This window comes from Carcharodon carcharias (genome assembly GCF_017639515.1).
Source record: "Carcharodon carcharias isolate sCarCar2 chromosome 38 unlocalized genomic scaffold, sCarCar2.pri SUPER_38_unloc_24, whole genome shotgun sequence".
Taxonomy (NCBI): Eukaryota; Metazoa; Chordata; class Chondrichthyes; order Lamniformes; family Lamnidae; genus Carcharodon; species Carcharodon carcharias.
The window spans coordinates 257665-275646 of record NW_024470791.1 but is presented as its reverse complement, the minus strand read 5'-3'; the positions used below and the strand labels follow the sequence as shown (position 1 = coordinate 275646).

The 17982-nt window shown below is 56.4% G+C and overlaps 1 protein-coding gene across 2 annotated transcripts in view; it reads left to right on the top strand.

Annotated features, from left to right (window-relative positions):
• kif22 (kinesin family member 22) overlaps positions 1 to 17982 on the top strand; it is a 181022-nt gene that overhangs the window by 34191 nt on the left and 128849 nt on the right. For both annotated transcript variants that reach the window (XM_041182173.1, XM_041182172.1), the window contains exon 5: positions 488 to 697. In XM_041182173.1, coding sequence (XP_041038107.1) covers positions 488 to 697 — 210 coding nt within the window. The remainder of the gene's footprint in view (positions 1 to 487; positions 698 to 17982) is intronic.

Here is a 17982-nt window from a genome sequence, read left to right as displayed (position 1 = left end):
GGCTGCTTGTCCCAACAGCACCATCCCCCCCCGACTCCCCGAAACCAGCTTATATTTCACCCCTCTCCTATTTTTCCTTAGTTCTGTTGAAGGGTCATGAGGACTGGAAACGTTAGCTGTGTCCCTCTCCGCCGATGCTGCCAGACCTGCTGAGTTTTTTCCAGCTATTTCTGTTTCTGTTTTTGTTATAGTTAAGGGTGAGCTTGAAACTACCTGGTTGTCACAACCACCCCCCCCACCCCCACCCCCCGCCCCTTCACCAGGGAAGGAAATCTTCCATCACCCCCCGGCCGGGCCTACACGTGACTACAGGCCACAGGCGTGTGGTTGACCGTTAACTGCCCCTCTGTAATAGCCCCAGTGAGCAGCTCCCCGTCAGCGCTGGCTGACAGCAGAGTGTGAGACAGGCAGGGAATGCTGGGCCCTGTCCCACCTTGACGTCGCACGGACTCCTTCCAACCTGTTAACGCCCCTGCCATGTCTCAAGGTACTGGACCTGCTGGAGACCAGGCACCAGGACCTGCCGATCCGTGAGGACAGAGAGAAAAACATCTTCATCCCCAACCTGACGCAGCAGCCCGTCAGCAGCTTTGTGGAGTTCGAGCAATTCTTCTTGCCAGCCACAGAGAAACGCACCACAGCCAGCACCAAGCTGAATGGTCGCTCCAGCCGCAGCCACTCGGTGCTGCTCATCAAGGTAAACCTCTCCTCTCTCCCTTCTGTCTCCCCCCTCAAACCCCAGCATCAGCCTCTCCTTTCGTTACAGTACAATCTACTCAACAAACTCCCCTTCCACACAGCAAACTGCAGTAGATAGCACTGAGTGAGACCCCACCCTGACTCACCCTCTCCACCAGTGCTCTGTGTAATGTACTCCCACAGCGGTCCCTCACTGAGATTGGGATGGAGAGTGAGACCCCCCCTCACTCTCTCCATCAGTGCTCTGTGTCATGTACCCCCACAGCGCTCCCTCACTGAGATTGGGATGGGGGAGAGTGAGACCCTCCCTCACTCTCTCCACCAGTGCTCTTTGTAATGTACTCCCACAGCGCTCCCACACTGAGATTGGGATGAGGGAGAGCGAGACCCTCCCTCACTCTCTCCACCAGTGCTCTGTGTAATGTGCGCCCTCACTGAGATTGGGATGGGGGAGAGTGAGATCCCCCCTCACTCTCTCCACCAGTGCTCTGTGTAATGTACTCCCACAGCGCTCCCTCATTGAGATTGGGATGGAGAGTGAGACCCTCACTCACTCTCTCCACCAGTGCTCTGTGTAATGTACTCCCACAGCGCTCCCTCACTGAGATTGGGATGGGGGAGAGTTAGACCCCCCCTCACTCTCTCCACCAGTGCTCTGTGTAATGGACTCCCACAGCGCTCCCTCAGTGAGATTGGGATGGGGGAGAGTGAGACCCTCCCTCACTCTCTCCACAAGTGCTCTGTGTAATGTGCTCCCTCACTGAGATTGGGATGGGGGAGAGTGAGAACCTCCCTTACTCTCTCCATCAGTGCTGTGTGTAATGTACTCCCACAGCGCTCCCTCACTGAGATTGGGATGGGTGAGAATGAGACCCCTCCTCAATCTCTCCACCAGTGCTCTGTGTAATGTACTCCCACAGCACACCCTCACTGAGATTGGGATGGGTGAGAGTGAGACCCCCCCTCAATCTCGTCACCAGTGCTCTGTGTAATGTACTCCCACAGCACACCCTCACTGAGATTGGGATGGGGGAGGGTGAGACCCCCCCTCACTCTCTCCACCAGTGCTCTGTGTAATGTGCGCCCTCACTGAGATTGGGATGGGGGAGAGTGAGACCCTCCCTCACTCTCTCCACCAGTGCTCTGTGTAATGTACTCCCACAGCGCTCCCTCACTGGGATTGGGATGGGGGAGAGTGAGACCCTCCCTCACTCTCTCCACCAGTGCTCTGTGTAATGTACTCCCACAGCGCTCCCTCACTGAGATTGGGATGGAGAGTGAGACCCTCCCTCACTCTCTCCACCAGTGCTCTGTGTAATGTACTCCCACAGCGCTCCCTCACTGAGATTGGGCTGAGGGAGAGTGAGACCCTCCCTGACTCTCTCCACCGGTGCTCTGTGTAATGTACTCCCACAGCATTCCCTCACTCAGATTGGGATGAGGGAGAGTGAGACCCTCCCTGACTCTCTCCACCAGTGCTCTGTGTAATGTACTCCCACAGCGCTCCCTCACTGAGATTGGGATGGGTGAGAGTGAGACCCCCCCTCACTCTCTCCACCAGTGCTCTGTGTAATGTACTCCCAAAGCGCTCCCTCACTGAGATTGGGATGGAGAGTGAGACCCTCCCTCACTCTCTCCACCAGTGCTCTTTGTAATGTACTCCCACAGTGCTCCCTCACTGAGATTGGGATGGGGGAGAGTGAGACTCTTCCTGACTCTCTCCACCAGTGCTCTGTGTAATGTACTCCCACAGCACTCCCTCACTGAGATTGGGATGGACAGTGAGACCCTCCCTGACTCTCTCCACCAGTGCTCTGTGTAATGTACTCCCACAGCGCTCCCTCACTGAGATTGGGATGGAGAGTGAGACCCTCCCTCACTGTCTGCACCAGTGCTCTGTGTAATGTACTCCCACAGCGCTCCCTCACTGAGATTGGGATGGAGAGTGAGACCCTCCCTCACTTTCTCCACCAGTGCTCTGTGTAATGTACTCCCACAGCGCTCCCTCACTGAGATTGGGATGGAGAGTCAGACCCTCCCACACTCTCTCAACCAGTGCTCTGTGTAATGTACTCCCACAGCGCTCCCTCACTGAGATTGGGATGGAGAATGAGACCCTCACTCTTTCCACCAGTGCTCTGTGTAATGTACTCCCACAGCGCTCCCTCACTGAGATTGGGATGGAGAGTGAGACCCTCCCTCACTCTCTCCACCAGTGCTCTGTGTAATGTACTCCCACAGCGCACACTCACTGAGATTGGGATGGAGAGTAAGACCCTCCCTCACTCTCTCCACCAGTGCTCTGTGTAAAGTACTCCCACAGCGATCCCTCACTGAGATTGGGATGGAGAGTGAGACCCTTCCTCACTCCACCAGCGCTCTGTGTAATGTACTCCCACAGCACTCCCTCACTGAGATTGGGATGAGGGGGAGTGAGACTCCCCCATCACTCTCTCCACCAGTGCTCTGTGTAATGTGCGCCCTCAATGAGATTGGGATGGGGGAGAGTGAGACCCTCCCTCCCTCTCTCCACCAGTGCTCTGTGTAATGTACTCCCACAGCGTTCCCTCACTGAGATTGGGATGGGGGAGAGTCAGACCCTCCCTCACTCTCTCCACCAGTGCTCTGTGTAATGTACCCCCACAGCGTTCCCTCACTGAAATTGGGATGGAGAGTGAGACCCTCCCTCACTCTCTCCACCTGTGCTCTTTGTAATGTACTCCCACAGCGCTCCCTCACTGAGACTGGGATGCAGAGTGAGACCCTCCCTGACTCTCTCCACCAGTGCTCTGTGTAATGTGCTCCCACAGCGCTCCCTCACTGAGATTGGGATGGGGGAGAGTGAGATCCTCCCTTCCTCTCTTCACCAGTGCTCTGTGTAATGTACTCCCACAGCGCTCCCTCACTGAGATTGGGATGGGGTTGAGTGAGACCCCCCCTCACTCTCTCCACCAGTGCTCTGTGTAATGTACTCCCACAGCGCTCCCTCACTGAGATTGGGATGGGGGAGAGTGAGACCCTCCCTCACTCTCTCCACCAGTGCTCTGTGTAATGTACTCCCACAGCGCTCCCTCACTGAGATTGGGATGGGGGAGAGTGAGACCCTCCCTGACTCTCTCCACCAGTGCTCTGTGTAATGTACTCCCACAGCGCTCCCGCACTGAGATTGGGATGGAGAGTGAGACCCTTCCTCACTCCACCAGCGCTCTGTGTAATATACTCCCACAGCACTCCCTCACTGAGATTGGGATGGGGGAGAGTGAGACTCCCCCCTCACTCTCTCCACCAGTGCTCTGTGTAATGTGCGCCCTCAATGAGATTGGGATGGGGGAGAGTGAGACCCTCCCTCACTCTCTCCACCAGTGCTCTGTGTAATGTACTCCCACAGCGTTCCCTCACTGAGATTGGGATGGGGGAGAGTGAGACCCTCCCTCACTCTCTCCACCAGTGCTCTGTGTAATGTACTCCCCCAGCGCTCCCTCATTGATATTGTGATGGAGAGTGAGACCCTCCCTGACTCTCTCCACCAGTGCTCTGTGTAATGTACTCCCACAGCGCTCCCTCACTGAGATTGGGATGGGTGAGAGTGAGACCCCCCCTCAATTTCTCCACCAGTGCTCTATGTAATGTACTCCCACAGCACACCCTCACTAAGATTGGGATGGGGGAGAGTGAGACCCTCCCTCACTCTCTCCACCAGTGCTCTGTGTAATGTACTCCCACAGCGCTCCCTCATTGATGTTGGGATGGGGGAGAGTGAGACCCTCCCTCACCTTCTCCACCAGTGCTCTGTGTAATGTACCCCCACAGCGTTCCCTCACTGAGATTGGGATGGAGAGTGAGACCCTCCCTCACTGTCTGCACCAGTGCTCTGTGTAATGTACTCCCACAGCGCTCCCTCACTGAGATTGGGATGGAGAGTGAGACCCTCCCTCACTCTTTCCACCAGTGCTCTGTGTAATGTACTCCCACAGCGCTCCCTCACTGAGATTGGGATGGAGAGTGAGACCCTCCCTCACTCTCTCCACCAGTGCTCTGTGTAATGTACTCCCACAGCGCACACTCACTGAGATTGGGATGGAGAGTAAGACCCTCCCTCACTCTCTCCACCAGTGCTCTGTGTAAAGTACTCCCACAGCGATCCCTCACTGAGATTGGGATGGGGGAGAGTGAGACCCTCCCTGACTCTCTCCACCAGTGCTCTGTGTAATGTACTCCCACAGCGATCCCTCACTGAGATTGGGATGGAGAGTGAGACCCTCCCTGACTCTCTCCACCAGTGCTCTGTGTAATGTACTCCCACAGCGCTCCTTCACAGAGATTGGGATGGAGAGTGAGACCTCCCCTCACTCTCTCGACCAGTGCTCTGTGTAATGTACTCCCACAACGCTACCTCACTGAGATTGGGATAGAGAGTGAGACCCTCCCTCATTCTCTCCACCAGTGCTCTGTGTAATGTACTCCCACAGCGCTCCCTCACTGAGATTGGGATGGGTGAGAGTGAGACCCCCCCAACAATCTCTCCACCAGTGCTCTGTGTAATGTACTCCCACAGCGCTCCTTCACAGAGATTGGGATGGAGAGTGAGACCTCCCCTCACTCTCTCGACCAGTGCTCTGTGTAATGTACTCCCACAACGCTACCTCACTGAGATTGGGATAGAGAGTGAGACCCTCCCTCATTCTCTCCACCAGTGCTCTGTGTAATGTACTCCCACAGCGCTCCCTCACTGAGATTGGGATGGGGGAGAGTGCGACCCTCCCTGACTCTCTCCACCAGTGCTCTGTGTAATATACTCCCACAGCGCTCCCACACTGAGATTGGGATGGGGGAGAGTAAGACCCTCCCTGACTCTCTCCACCAGTGCTCTGTGTAATGTACTCCCACAGTGCATCCTCACTGAGATTGGGATGGGGGAGAGTCAGACCCTCCCTCACTCTCTCCACCAGTGCTCTGTGTGATGTGCGCCCTCAATGAGATTGGGATGGGGGAGAGTGAGACCCTCCCTCACTCTCTCCACCAGTGCTCTGTGTAATGTACTCCCACAGCGTTCCCTCACTGAGATTGGGATGGGGGAGAGTCAGACCCTCCCTCACTCTCTCCACCAGTGCTCTGTGTAATGTACCCCCACAGCGTTCCCTCACTGAAATTGGGATGGAGAGTGAGACCCTCCCTCACTCTCTCCACCTGTGCTCTTTGTAATGTACTCCCACAGCGCTCCCTCACTGAGACTGGGATGGAGAGTGAGACCCTCCCTGACTCTCTCCACCAGTGCTCTGTGTAATGTGCTCCCACAGCGCTCCCTCACTGAGATTGGGATGGGGGAGAGTGAGATCCTCCCTTACTCTCTTCATCAGTGCTGTGTGTAATGTACTCCCACAGCGCTCCCTCACTGAGATTGGGATGGGTGAGAATGAGACCCCCCCTCAATCTCTCCACCAGTGCTCTGCGTAATGTACTCCCGCAGCGCTCCCTCACTGAGATTGGGATGGGGGAGAGTGAGACCCCCCCTCACTCGCTCCACCAGTGCTCTGTGTAATGTACTCCCACAGCGCTCCCTCACTGAGATTGGGATGGAGAGTGAGACCCTCCCTCACTCTCTCCACCAGTGCTCTGTGTAAAGTACTCCCACAGCGCTCCCTCACTGAGATTGGGATGGGGGAGAGTGCGACCCTCCCTGACTCTCTCCACCAGTGCTCTGTGTAATATACTCCCACAGCGCTCCCTCACTGAGATTGGGATGGGGGAGAGTGAGACCCTCCCTGACTCTCTCCACCAGTGCTCTGTGTAATGTACTCCCACAGCGCTCCCTCACTGAGATTGGGATGGAGAGTGAGACCCTTCCTCACTCCACCAGCGCTCTGTGTAATATACTCCCACAGCACTCCCTCACTGAGATTGGGATGGGGGAGAGTGAGACTCCCCCCTCACTCTCTCCACCAGTGCTCTGTGTAATGTACTCCCACAGCGCACACTCACTGAGATTGGGATGGAGAGTAAGACCCTCCCTCACTCTCTCCACCAGTGCTCTGTGTAAAGTACTCCCACAGCGATCCCTCACTGAGATTGGGATGGGGGAGAGTGAGACCCTCCCTGACTCTCTCCACCAGTGCTCTGTGTAATGTACTCCCACAGCGATCCCTCACTGAGATTGGGATGGAGAGTGAGACCCTTCCTCACTCCACCAGTGCTCTGTGTAATGTACTCCCACAGCACTCCCTCACTGAGATTGGGATGAGGGGGAGTGAGACTCCCCCATCACTCTCTCCACCAGTGCTCTGTGTAATGTGCGCCCTCACTGAGATTGGGATGGGGGAGAGTGAGACCCTCCCTCACTCTCTCCACCAGTGCTCTGTGTAATGTACTCCCACAGCGCTCCTTCACAGAGATTGGGATGGAGAGTGAGACCTCCCCTCACTCTCTCGACCAGTGCTCTGTGTAATGTACTCCCACAACGCTACCTCACTGAGATTGGGATAGAGAGTGAGACCCTCCCTCACTCTCTCCACCAGTGCTCTGTGTAATGTACTCCCACAGCGCTCCCTCACTGAGATTGGGATGGGTGAGAGTGAGACCCCCCCAACAATCTCTCCACCAGTGCTCTGTGTAATGTACTCCCACAGCGCTCCCTCACTGAGATTGGGATGGAGAGTGAGACCCTCCCTCACTCTCTCGACCAGTGCTCTGTGTAATGTACTCCCACAGCGCTCCCTCACTGAGATTGGGATAGAGAGTGAGACCCTCCCTCACTCTCTCCACCAGTGCTCTGTGTAATGTACTCCCACAGCGCTCCCTCACTGAGATTGGGATGGGGGAGAGTGCGACCCTCCCTGACTCTCTCCACCAGTGCTCTGTGTAATGTACTCCCACAGCGCTCCCTCACTGAGATTGGGATGGGGGAGAGTGAGACCCTCCCTGACTCTCTCCACCAGTGCTCTGTGTAATGTACTCCCACAGCGCTCCCTCACTGAGATTGGGATGGGTGAGAGTGAGACCCCCCCTCACTCTCTCCACCAGTGCTCTGTGTAATGTACTCCCACAGCGCTCCCTCACTGAGATTGGGATGGGGGAGAGTGAGACCCTCCCTCACTCTCTCCACCAGTGCTCTGTGTAATGTGAGCACTCACTGAGATTGGGATGGGGGAGAGTGAGACCCTCCCTCACTCTCTCCACCAGTGCTCTGTGTAATGTACTCCCACAGCGCTCCCTCACTGAGATTGGGATGGAGAGTGAGACCCTCCCTCACTCTCTCCACCAGTGCTCTGTGTAAAGTACTCCCACAGCGCTCCCTCACTGAGATTGGGATGGGGGAGAGTGCGACCCTCCCTGACTCTCTCCACCAGTGCTCTGTGTAATATACTCCCACAGCGCTCCCTCACTGAGATTGGGATGGGGGAGAGTGAGACCCTCCCTGACTCTCTCCACCAGTGCTCTGTGTAATGTACTCCCACAGCGCTCCCGCACTGAGATTGGGATGGAGAGTGAGACCCTTCCTCACTCCACCAGCGCTCTGTGTAATATACTCCCACAGCACTCCCTCACTGAGATTGGGATGGGGGAGAGTGAGACTCCCCCCTCACTCTCTCCACCAGTACTCTGTGTAATGTGCGCCCTCAATGAGATTGGGATGGGGGAGAGTGAGACCCTCCCTCACTCTCTCCACCAGTGCTCTGTGTAATGTACTCCCACAGCGTTCCCTCACTGAGATTGGGATGGGGGAGAGTGAGACCCTCCCTCACTCTCTCCACCAGTGCTCTGTGTAATGTACTCCCACAGCGCTCCCTCATTGATATTGGGATGGAGAGTGAGACCCTCCCTGACTCTCTCCACCAGTGCTCTGTGTAATGTACTCCCACAGCGCTCCCTCACTGAGATTGGGATGGGTGAGAGTGAGACCCCCCCTCAATTTCTCCACCAGTGCTCTATGTAATGTACTCCCACAGCACACCCTCACTAAGATTGGGATGGGGGAGAGTGAGACCCTCCCTCACTCTCTCCACCAGTGCTCTGTGTAATGTACTCCCACAGCGCTCCCTCATTGATGTTGGGATGGGGGAGAGTGAGACCCTCCCTGACTCTCTCCACCAGTGTTCTGTGTAATGTACTCCCACAGCGCTCCCTCACTGAGATTGGGATGTGAGAGAGTGAGAACCCCCCTCACTCTCTCCAGTAGTGCTCTGTGTAATGTACTCCCACAGTGCTCCCTCACTGATTTTGGGTTGGGGGAGAGTGAGCCCCCCCCTTCACTCTCTCCACCAGTGCTGTGTGTAATGTACTCCCACAGCGCTCACTCACTGAGATTGGGATGGAGAGTGAGACCCCCCCTCACTCTCTCCACCAGTGCTCTGTGTAATGTACTCCCAGAGCGCTCCCTCACTGAGATTGGGATGGGGGAGAGTGAGACCCTCCCTCACTCTCTCCACCAGTGCTCTGTGTAATGTACTCCCACAGCGCTCCCTCACTGAGATTGGGATGGGGGAGAGTGAGACCCTCCCTCACTCTCTCCACCAGTGCTCTGTGTAATGTACTCCCACAGCGCTCCCTCACTGAGATTGGGATGGAGAGTGAGACCCTCCCTCACTCTCTCCACCAGTGCTCTGTGTAAAGTACTCCCACAGCGCTCCCTCACTGAGATTGGGATGGGGGAGAGTGAGACCCTCCCTCACTCTCTCCACCAGTGCTCTGTGTAATGTGAGCCCTCACTGAGATTGGGATGGGGGAGACTGAGACCCTCCGACACTCTCTCCACCAGTGCTCTGTGTAATGTACTCCCACAGCGCTCCCTCACTGAGATTGGGATGGGGGAGAGTGAGACCCTCCCTGACTCTCTCCACCAGTGCTCTGTGTAATGTACTCCCACAGCGCTCCCTCACTGAGATTGGGATGGAGAGTGAGACCCTCCCTCACTCTCTCCACCAGTGCTCTGTGTAATGTACTCCCACAGCGCTCCCTCACTGAGATTGGGATGGAGAGTGAGACCCTCCCTCACTCTCTCCACCAGTGCTCTGTGTAATGTACTCCCACAGCGCTCCCTCACTGAGATTGGGATGGGGAGAGTGAGACCCTCCCTCACTCTCTCCACCAGTGCTCTGTGTAATGTACTCCCACAGCGCTCCCTCACTGAGATTGGGATGGGGAGAGTGAGACCCTCCCTCACTCTCTCCACCAGTGCTCTGTGTAATGTACTCCCACAGCGCTCCCTCACTGAGATTGGGATGGGGAGAGTGAGACCCTCCCTCACTCTCTCCACCAGTGCTCTGTGTAATGTACTCCCACAGCGCTCCCTCACTGAGATTGGGATGGGGAGAGTGAGACCCTCCCTCACTCTCTCCACCAGTGCTCTGTGTAATGTACTCCCACAGCGCTCCCTCACTGAGATTGGGATGGGGAGAGTGAGACCCTCCCTCACTCTCTCCACCAGTGCTCTGTGTAATGTACTCCCACAGCGCTCCCTCACTGAGATTGGGATGGAGAGTGAGACCCTCCCTCACTCTCTCCACCAGTGCTCTGTGTAATGTACTCCCACAGCGCTCCCTCACTGAGATTGGGATGGACAGTGAGACCCTCCCTGACTCTCTCCACCAGTGCTCTGTATAATGTACTCCCACAGCGCTCCCTCACTGAGATTGGGATGGAGAGTGAGACCCTCCCTCACTCTCTCCAGCACTCTGTGTAATGTACTCCCACAGCACTCCCTCACTCAGATTGGGATGAGGGAGAGTGAGACCCTCCCTGACTCTCTCCACCGGTGTTCTGTGTAATGTACTCCCACAGCGCTCCCTCACTCAGTTTGGGATGAGGAAGAGTGAGACCCTCCCTCACTCTCTCCACCAGTGCTCTGTGTAATGTACTCCCACAGCGTTCCCTCACTGAGATTGGGATGGGGGAGAGTGAGACCCTCCCTCACTCTCTCCACCAGTGCTCTGTGTAATGTACTCCCACAGCGCTCCCTCATTGATGTTGGGATGGGGGAGAGTGAGACCCCCCCTCAGTCTCTCCACCAGTGCTCTGTGTAATGTACTCCCACAGTGCACCCTCACTGAGATTGGGATGGAGAGTGAGACCCTCCCTCACTCTCTCCACCAGTGCTCTGTGTAATGTACTCCCACAGCGCTCCCTCACTGAGATTGGGATGAGGGGGAGTGAGACTCCCCCATCACTCTCTCCACCAGTGCTCTGTGTAATGTACTCCCACAGCGCTCCCTCACTGAGATTGGGATGGGGAGAGTGAGACCCTCCCTCACTCTCTCCACCAGTGCTCTGTGTAATGTACTCCCACAGCGCTCCCTCACTGAGATTGGGATGGGGAGAGTGAGACCCTCCCTCACTCTCTCCACCAGTGCTCTGTGTAATGTACTCCCACAGCGCTCCCTCACTGAGATTGGGATGGGAGAGTGAGACCCTCCCTCACTCTCTCCACCAGTGCTCTGTGTAATGTACTCCCACAGCGCTCCCTCACTGAGATTGGGATGGGGAGAGTGAGACCCTCCCTCACTCTCTCCACCAGTGCTCTGTGTAATGTACTCCCACAGCGCTCCCTCACTGAGATTGGGATGGGGAGAGTGAGACCCTCCCTCACTCTCTCCACCAGTGCTCTGTGTAATGTACTCCCACAGCGCTCCCTCACTGAGATTGGGATGGGGAGAGTGAGACCCTCCCTCACTCTCTCCACCAGTGCTCTGTGTAATGTACTCCCACAGCGCTCCCTCACTGAGATTGGGATGGGGAGAGTGAGACCCTCCCTCACTCTCTCCACCAGTGCTCTGTGTAATGTACTCCCACAGCGCTCCCTCACTGAGATTGGGATGGGAGAGTGAGACCCTCCCTCACTCTCTCCACCAGTGCTCTGTGTAATGTACTCCCACAGCGCTCCCTCACTGAGATTGGGATGGGGAGAGTGAGACCCTCCCTGACTCTCTCCACCAGTGCTCTGTGTAATGTACTCCCACAGCGCTCCCTCACTGAGATTGGGATGGGGAGAGTGAGACCCTCCCTCACTCTCTCCACCAGTGCTCTGTGTAATGTACTCCCACAGCGCTCCCTCACTGAGATTGGGATGGGGAGAGTGAGACCCTCCCTCACTCTCTCCACCAGTGCTCTGTGTAATGTACTCCCACAGCGCTCCCTCACTGAGATTGGGATGGGAGAGTGAGACCCTCCCTCACTCTCTCCACCAGTGCTCTGTGTAATGTACTCCCACAGCGCTCCCTCACTGAGATTGGGATGGGAGAGTGAGACCCTCCCTGACTCTCTCCACCAGTGCTCTGTGTAATGTACTCCCACAGCGCTCCCTCACTGAGATTGGGATGGGGAGAGTGAGACCCTCCCTGACTCTCTCCACCAGTGCTCTGTGTAATGTACTCCCACAGCGCTCCCCTCACTAGATTGGGCATGAGGGAGAAGTGAGACCCCGCCTCCCTCGACTCCTCACCACAGTGCTCTGTGTAATGTACTCCCACAGCGCTCCCTCAGAGATTGGAATGTGAGAAGTGAGACCCTCCCTCACTCTCTCCACCTAGTGCTCTGTGTAATGTACTCCTCCACAGCCTGCTCCCTCAACTGAGCTAGGAATGGGAGAGTGAGACCCTCCCTCAATCTCCACCAGTGCTCTGTGTAATGTACTCCCACAGCGCTCCCTCACTGAGATTGGGATGGGGAGAGTGAGACCCTCCTCACTCTCTCCACCAGTGCTCTGTGTAATGTACTCCCACAGCGCTCCCTCACTGAGACTGGGATGGGGGAGAGTGAGACCCACCCTCACTCTCTCCACCAGTGCTCTGTGTAATGTACTCCCACAGCGCTCCCCACTGAGATTGGGATGGAGGAGTGAGACCCTCCCTCACTCTCTCCACCAGTGCTCTGTGTAATGTACTCCCACAGCGCTCCCTCACTGAGATTGGGATGGGGAGAGTGAGACCCTCCCTCACTCTCTCCACCAGTGCTCTGTGTAATGTACTCCCACAGCGCTCCCTCACTGAGATTGGGATGGGGAGAGTGAGACCCTCCCTCACTCTCTCCACCAGTGCTCTGTGTAATGTACTCCCACAGCGCTCCCTCACTGAGATTGGGATGGGGAGAGTGAGACCCTCCCTCACTCTCTCCACCAGTGCTCTGTGTAATGTACTCCCACAGCGCTCCCTCACTGAGATTGGGGGGAGAGTGAGACCCTCCCTCACTGTCTCCACCAGTGCTCTGTGTAATGTACTCCCACAGCGCTCCCTCACTGAGATTGGGATGGTGGAGAGTGAGACCCTCCCTCACTCTCTCCACCAGTGCTCTGTGTAATGTACTCCCACAGCGCTCCCTCACTGAGATTGGGATGGGGGAGAGTGAGACCCTCCCTCACTCTCTCCACCAGTGCTCTGTGTAATGTACTCCCACAGCGCTCCCTCACTGAGATTGGGATGGGGAGAGTGAGACCCTCCCTCACTCTCTCCACCAGTGCTCTGTGTAATGTACTCCCACAGCGCTCCCTCACTGAGATTGGGATGGGGAGAGTGAGACCCTCCCTCACTCTCTCCACCAGTGCTCTGTGTAATGTACTCCCACAGCGCTCCCTCACTGAGATTGGGATGGGAGAGTGAGACCCTCCCTCACTCTCTCCACCAGTGCTCTGTGTAATGTACTCCCACAGCGCTCCCTCACTGAGATTGGGATGGGGAGAGTGAGACCCTCCCTCACTCTCTCCACCAGTGCTCTGTGTAATGTACTCCCACAGCGCTCCCTCACTGAGATTGGGATGGGGAGAGTGAGACCCTCCCTCACTCTCTCCACCAGTGCTCTGTGTAATGTACTCCCACAGCGCTCCCTCACTGAGATTGGGATGGGAGAGTGAGACCCTCCCTCACTCTCTCCACCAGTGCTCTGTGTAATGTACTCCCACAGCGCTCCCTCACTGAGATTGGGATGGAGAGTGAGACCCTCCCTCACTCTCTCCACCAGTGCTCTGTGTAATGTACTCCCACAGCGCTCCCTCACTGAGATTGGGATGGGGAGAGTGAGACCCTCCCTCACTCTCTCCACCAGTGCTCTGTGTAATGTACTCCCACAGCGCTCCCTCACTGAGATTGGGATGGGAGAGTGAGACCCTCCCTCACTCTCTCCACCAGTGCTCTGTGTAATGTACTCCCACAGCGCTCCCTCACTGAGATTGGGATGGGGAGAGTGAGACCCTCCCTCACTCTCTCCACCAGTGCTCTGTGTAATGTACTCCCACAGCGCTCCCTCACTGAGATTGGGATGGGGAGAGTGAGACCCTCCCTCACTCTCTCCACCAGTGCTCTGTGTAATGTACTCCCACAGCGCTCCCTCACTGAGATTGGGATGGGGAGAGTGAGACCCTCCCTCACTCTCTCCACCAGTGCTCTGTGTAATGTACTCCCACAGCGCTCCCTCACTGAGATTGGGATGGGAGAGTGAGACCCTCCCTCACTCTCTCCACCAGTGCTCTGTGTAATGTACTCCCACAGCGCTCCCTCACTGAGATTGGGATGGGAGAGTGAGACCCTCCCTCACTCTCTCCACCAGTGCTCTGTGTAATGTACTCCCACAGCGCTCCCTCACTGAGATTGGGATGGGGAGAGTGAGACCCTCCCTCACTCTCTCCACCAGTGCTCTGTGTAATGTACTCCCACAGCGCTCCCTCACTGAGATTGGGATGGGGAGAGTGAGACCCTCCCTGACTCTCTCCACCAGTGCTCTGTGTAATGTACTCCCACAGCGCTCCCTCACTGAGATTGGGATGGGGAGAGTGAGACCCTCCCTCACTCTCTCCACCAGTGCTCTGTGTAATGTACTCCCACAGCGCTCCCTCACTGAGATTGGGATGGGGAGAGTGAGACCCTCCCTGACTCTCTCCACCAGTGCTCTGTGTAATGTACTCCCACAGCGCTCCCTCACTGAGATTGGGATGGGGAGAGTGAGACCCTCCCTCACTCTCTCCACCAGTGCTCTGTGTAATGTACTCCCACAGCGCTCCCTCACTGAGATTGGGATGGAGAGTGAGACCCTCCCTCACTCTCTCCACCAGTGCTCTGTGTAATGTACTCCCACAGCGCTCCCTCACTGAGATTGGGATGGGGAGAGTGAGACCCTCCCTCACTCTCTCCACCAGTGCTCTGTGTAATGTACTCCCACAGCGCTCCCTCACTGAGATTGGGATGGGGAGAGTGAGACCCTCCCTCACTCTCTCCACCAGTGCTCTGTGTAATGTACTCCCACAGCGCTCCCTCACTGAGATTGGGATGGGAGAGTGAGACCCTCCCTCACTCTCTCCACCAGTGCTCTGTGTAATGTACTCCCACAGCGCTCCCTCACTGAGATTGGGATGGGGAGAGTGAGACCCTCCCTCACTCTCTCCACCAGTGCTCTGTGTAATGTACTCCCACAGCGCTCCCTCACTGAGATTGGGATGGGAGAGTGAGACCCTCCCTCACTCTCTCCACCAGTGCTCTGTGTAATGTACCCCCACAGCGTTCCCTCACTGAGATTGGGATGGAGAGTGAGACCCTCCCTGACTCTCTCCACCAGTGCTCTGTGTAATGTACTCCCACAGCGCTCCCTCACTGAGATTGGGATGGAGAGTGAGACCCTCCCTGACTCTCTCCACCAGTGCTCTGTGTAATGTACTCCCACAGCGCTCCCTCACTGAGATTGGGATGAGGGAGAGTGAGACCCTCCCTGACTCTCTCCACCAGTGCTCTGTGTAATGTACTCCCACAGCGCTCCCTCACTGAGATTGGGATGGGGAGAGTGAGACCCTCCCTCACTCTCTCCACCAGTGCTCTGTGTAATGTACTCCCACAGCGCTCCCTCACTGAGATTGGGATGGGGAGAGTGAGACCCTCCCTCACTCTCTCCACCAGTGCTCTGTGTAATGTACTCCCACAGCGCTCCCTCACTGAGATTGGGATGGGGAGAGTGAGACCCTCCCTCACTCTCTCCACCAGTGCTCTGTGTAATGTACTCCCACAGCGCTCCCTCACTGAGATTGGGATGGAGAGTGAGACCCTCCCTCACTCTCTCCACCAGTGCTCTGTGTAATGTACTCCCACAGCGCTCCCTCACTGAGATTGGGATGGGAGAGTGAGACCCTCCCTGACTCTCTCCACCAGTGCTCTGTGTAATGTACTCCCACAGCGCTCCCTCACTGAGATTGGGATGGGGAGAGTGAGACCCTCCCTCACTCTCTCCACCAGTGCTCTGTGTAATGTACTCCCACAGCGCTCCCTCACTGAGATTGGGATGGGGAGAGTGAGACCCTCCCTCACTCTCTCCACCAGTGCTCTGTGTAATGTACTCCCACAGCGCTCCCTCACTGAGATTGGGATGGAGAGTGAGACCCTCCCTCACTCTCTCCACCAGTGCTCTGTGTAATGTACTCCCACAGCGCTCCCTCACTGAGATTGGGATGGGAGAGTGAGACCCTCCCTCACTCTCTCCACCAGTGCTCTGTGTAATGTACTCCCACAGCGCTCCCTCACTGAGATTGGGATGGGGAGAGTGAGACCCTCCCTCACTCTCTCCACCAGTGCTCTGTGTAATGTACTCCCACAGCGCTCCCTCACTGAGATTGGGATGGGGAGAGTGAGACCCTCCCTCACTCTCTCCACCAGTGCTCTGTGTAATGTACTCCCACAGCGCTCCCTCACTGAGATTGGGATGGGAGAGTGAGACCCTCCCTCACTCTCTCCACCAGTGCTCTGTGTAATGTACTCCCACAGCGCTCCCTCACTGAGATTGGGATGGGGAGAGTGAGACCCTCCCTCACTCTCTCCACCAGTGCTCTGTGTAATGTACTCCCACAGCGCTCCCTCACTGAGATTGGGATGGGGAGAGTGAGACCCTCCCTCACTCTCTCCACCAGTGCTCTGTGTAATGTACTCCCACAGCGCTCCCTCACTGAGATTGGGATGGGGAGAGTGAGACCCTCCCTCACTCTCTCCACCAGTGCTCTGTGTAATGTACTCCCACAGCGCTCCCTCACTGAGATTGGGATGGGAGAGTGAGACCCTCCCTCACTCTCTCCACCAGTGCTCTGTGTAATGTACTCCCACAGCGCTCCCTCACTGAGATTGGGATGGGGAGAGTGAGACCCTCCCTCACTCTCTCCACCAGTGCTCTGTGTAATGTACTCCCACAGCGCTCCCTCACTGAGATTGGGATGGGGAGAGTGAGACCCTCCCTGACTCTCTCCACTGGTGTTCTGTGTAATGTACTCCCACAGCGCTCCCTCACTCAGATTGGGATGGGGAGAGTGAGACCCTCCCTGACTCTCTCCACCAGTGCTCTGTGTAATGTACTCCCACAGCGCTCCCTCACTGAGATTGGGATGTGGGAGAGTGAGACCCTCCCTCACTCTCTCCACCAGTGCTCTGTGTAATGTACTCCCACAGCGCTCCCTCACTGAGATTGGGATGGGGAGAGTGAGACCCTCCCTCACTCTCTCCACCAGTGCTCTGTGTAATGTACTCCCACAGCGCTCCCTCACTGAGATTGGGATGGGGGAGAGTGAGACCCTCCCTCACTCTCTCCACCAGTGCTCTGTGTAATGTACTCCCACAGCGCTCCCTCACTGAGATTGGGATGGAGAGTGAGACCCTCCCTCACTCTCTCCACCAGTGCTCTGTGTAATGTACTCCCACAGCGCTCCCTCACTGAGATTGGGATGGAGAGTGAGACCCTCCCTCACTCTCTCCACCAGTGCTCTGTGTAATGTACTCCCACAGCGCTCCCTCACTGAGATTGGGATGGGGAGAGTGAGACCCTCCCTCACTCTCTCCACCAGTGCTCTGTGTAATGTACTCCCACAGCGCTCCCTCACTGAGATTGGGATGGAGAGTGAGACCCTCCCTCACTCTCTCCACCAGTGCTCTGTGTAATGTACTCCCACAGCGCTCCCTCACTGAGATTGGGATGGAGAGTGAGACCCTCCCTCACTCTCTCCACCAGTGCTCTGTGTAATGTACTCCCACAGCGCACCCTCACTGAGATTGGGATGGAGAGTGAGACCCTCCCTCACTCTCTCTACCAGTGCTCTGTGTAATGTACTCCCACAGCGCTCCCTCACTGAGATTGGGATGGGGGAGAGTGAGACCCTCCCTGACTCTCTCCACCAGTGCTCTGTGTAATGTACTCCCACAGCGCTCCCTCACTGAGATTGGGATGTGGGAGAGTGAGACCCCCCCTCACTCTCTCCACCAGTGCTCTGTGTAATGTACTCCCACAGCGCTCCCTCACTGAGATTGGGATGGAGAGTGAGACCCTCATTCACTCGCCACCAGT